This window comes from Mus musculus, chromosome X (genome assembly GCF_000001635.26).
Source record: "Mus musculus strain C57BL/6J chromosome X, GRCm38.p6 C57BL/6J".
Taxonomy (NCBI): Eukaryota; Metazoa; Chordata; class Mammalia; order Rodentia; family Muridae; genus Mus; species Mus musculus.
In genome coordinates, this window is record NC_000086.7 from 9,103,118 (window position 1) to 9,106,546 (window position 3,429).

Here is a 3,429-nt window from a genome sequence, read left to right on the forward strand (position 1 = left end):
CTCAACTGAAGCTCCTTTCTCTGTGATAACTCCAGCTGTGTCAAGTTGACACAAAACTCACCAGTACAGTTCCTTAGGTTGTGGCCCAGTTATGGACAGCAGACAATTTCCTCAAGACTTTTGCAGTGCACCCTTTTTCCCCCCTACCAGGTGTTTCTCTGTAAGGAGACCTGGAAGACCACTTCATGAAACTGTAAAAGCAAAGCCTAAGTTGCAATTAAGATCCAAAACCTAACATTTTGCTCTGGACAATCAATGGTAGGGCTCATCCCTAGGAGATGTGATTTCTCCTTTCCCTAGCATTCATTGCCTATAGTTTCCTGTGAATTTTTCCCTTCCATGGGAAAATGCCCATGGTATTACCATTGTCCTAAACTTGTTTATGCAGTCGTTTCTAGGAGAGACCGTTTCATAGCAGACTCCCTGGTATTCTGGCTATCACAATCTTTCTGCTCCCTCTTCCTTGACCTTCCCTGAACCATAGACACAGGAGCTGTGATGCAGATAAAGGCACTGGGGCTGAGCTCCTTATCATCTGTTGATATCTATGTTGTGTCTAGTTGTGTTTTTCTGTGATTGTCTCCATTTACTAGAAAGAGGGGTTTCTTTGGTAAAAGGTGGTAGCTACATTTATCTGCATATAAGGACAAGATTTAGAATATTGTAAGGAATTATGTAGGACTTGCAAAGTGGAGGTAGTAGATTCTGTTCTAAGGCTTGCGACTTTACTATCCCTGGGAAGCTGGTTAAATTTCCTGTACCATGTATGATTTCCCTCCTGTTGAGTAGGCTTTAAGTTAACGAGAGCTATTCACTGCCACAGAAAGTGAGTGCCATTCATTGTAACTTTAGACTTCTCTTGCCATGCTGGTAATATTGGTTAATTAGTGTTGCAGCTGGATGGAGGCTGTCTTAATTGCTTCTTCCCCTTGGCACCTTGCATTATATTTTCTGGAACTATGGAAGCTAGACTGCAGAAAAGATGCTTTCTGGTTAGATCCAGGTCAGATCTAAAGTTGTTTATCCTAAGTGTGTCATCACAATAGCAAAAGGGGCCCATCTATAATCTATATTGTTTGGGGAATCACTTGGACTTAACTGGACAACCATTCAAAAGGAGGTTTCTATTGGCCACTTCTGGCAATCTATCATTCTTTTGGGAAGCATTGCCAGCCCAGTTGACTTAACACACACACACACACACACAAGCACACACACACACAGTGTATTATTTTCATTAAATATAAGATGATATTCAATACACATTTCCATAGAAACATTCTTTAAAACATAGGTCAAGACAGAAACAATCTGAAACCATCAAAAAAGACTGTAGTAAATAAAGGACTTTTTTTTGGGTCCATACTACGGAGAACAGAATGGAGGAGACTGCTGGTAGGGCACTCCCTTGCTTGTCATAGTAGAATCCAAGGTATTCAAACAAGATCTCCTAGCAACTGAGTGGCCCCAATGAAACAAATTCCTGAGGCTGCGGCAGAGACAGAGACCGCGGCAAAGGCAGAGACAGCGGCCGTGGCTCCACAGGCAGAAATACTATGGGAGACCACAAGCTTCCAGGGAGCCAGGCCCGTCGGTCACTTAAGACAGCATCTCAGGGCACTACTGCCAAGTCTATATGGAAAGACTCTTCCAAGTGTTTTTCAAAGCACAAGAGAGAGCAGCTGAAGTTGCCCACCTCCGTGGAGAAGCAACACCGACACTATGGTAAGGAACGATCAGGGTCAGATGACTTCAGAAAAGCCATGGCATTGACTGAAGAGATGACCCCACACAGTGTGGAGAGTCCCCTTTTCCCAACAATTTCTCACAGAGTATGTAGTCCCACCGCCAACAAGAATCAGCAGAAGCCAGCTGATGATTCAGGACTGTTATACCCGCTTTTGACAGTCCGGCCACCACCACGTAGAACCATATGGGGCAACATAGGTACCCGACACAATCAACAGCTGCTTGCTCCATGGCCTAGAGGAGAAGATAATTCTGCAGACATACTAATCAAAATGCTGGAAACACCAAGATCTAACCGGATGCTGGAAAATAAGTGGCCATATTGGGAAGATCACAGGGAAGCAACCAAGCAGCCCACCACCTCTGCCAAACAGTCTCAAGGAAAATCTGGTCTGGAACATCATAAGCTTCCCTGGTTATGTGAAGGCACTTGGCTCCATGACAGCAAACACAGAGGACAGGATATGCTTAGCTCTATTTATTATAAATATATATACAAAGGAGGGAATGACGAATGGGCTGAAACATATAGAGATTCCATGCAGCATATTGACACAGGATATGAAAACCAATCAAGCTATGAAGAGTCACCTGTGAGGAGAACTAATATGTGTAATTTTGACATCAAGTATGGTAAGAAAATGAGCAAAGGGAAGGACATGCCATTATCTAAACAGGAATCCAGCTTTGTTATAAAACTCCAAACCCCACCAGATTTTTACAGAGCCAACAAATACAGGAAGTATGAGTCACCAGTTCACCTAGGAACGGAAGAAACTGATCCCAATGAACTTGAACTTCAAGGTGCAAATGCCCGTAAACCAGAGCAGGCCTATGAACCAACTGACTGGAAGTACTTTATAAGCAAGGATGACACTACACCGAGCTCCCTTGAGCAGATGTTTATGAAGAAGGGATGGGGTTATGAATGTTCTTCTCCATCATCAAAAATGTTTAGAGATTATTATTGGATCGTGGATTCAGATGATGATGACACCGACAATGAAGAAGAAGAGGAGGAGAAATTGAAGGAACAGCAGACAGAAAATAAGTAGATGACTTTCTAATTATAACTCATCTGGCTATATCCAGTTCTCGTTTTACACGTCAATCAAGGTATACATCATGATTTAATTCTCAGTGAGCTTCTGCCTCGCCTCCACATAATACATTACTGTATCAACCGTAGGATGAATATTCACATGTACTTTTTCAACATCTTTGTTGCATTGAAGATATTACATCATTACATCAAACAATAATAGGAATGCATAAAACTATAAATAAAAACAGCTAGTATTAGGAAGATCCTGGGATGACACTAATAATGTGAGAAGAATATCAAAACACTGAAATTGCAAGAATAAAACAGACTTTCACAGTTCTCTGTGGCTGAAAACTTAATGAACTAACTAGCAATTGTTTTGTCAACTGTAACTTGAAATCAATAGCCAAATAAATGTGAATTCATCTTCTATAACAGTTACTTTGATTTCAATTTCAAATTCATTTTTGGTGTTTACAACATTAATTTCCATTTGTCCATCCAGAACATTCACTAGACAATGGTTATTTTAATTTATTCTTTTTGTGAATGTTCAGTGCAGTTAGGATTTAATACTATTAGGTCCTTATTACACATGGGACTTGCAAATATTCCCATCTCATAGTGCCTTTTAC

At 41.0% G+C, this 3,429-nt stretch overlaps 1 protein-coding gene across 1 annotated transcript; it reads left to right on the forward strand.

The window, feature by feature from the left end:
* The first annotated feature begins 1,444 nt into the window (after positions 1 to 1,444).
* Positions 1,445 to 3,225, forward strand: 4930402K13Rik (RIKEN cDNA 4930402K13 gene). The gene has a single exon (NM_001270700.1). It carries the CDS (start codon positions 1,557 to 1,559, stop codon positions 2,802 to 2,804), a length of 1,248 nt encoding a protein of 415 aa, NP_001257629.1. The 5' UTR covers positions 1,445 to 1,556; the 3' UTR covers positions 2,805 to 3,225.
* Positions 3,226 to 3,429: the final 204 nt, after the last annotated feature.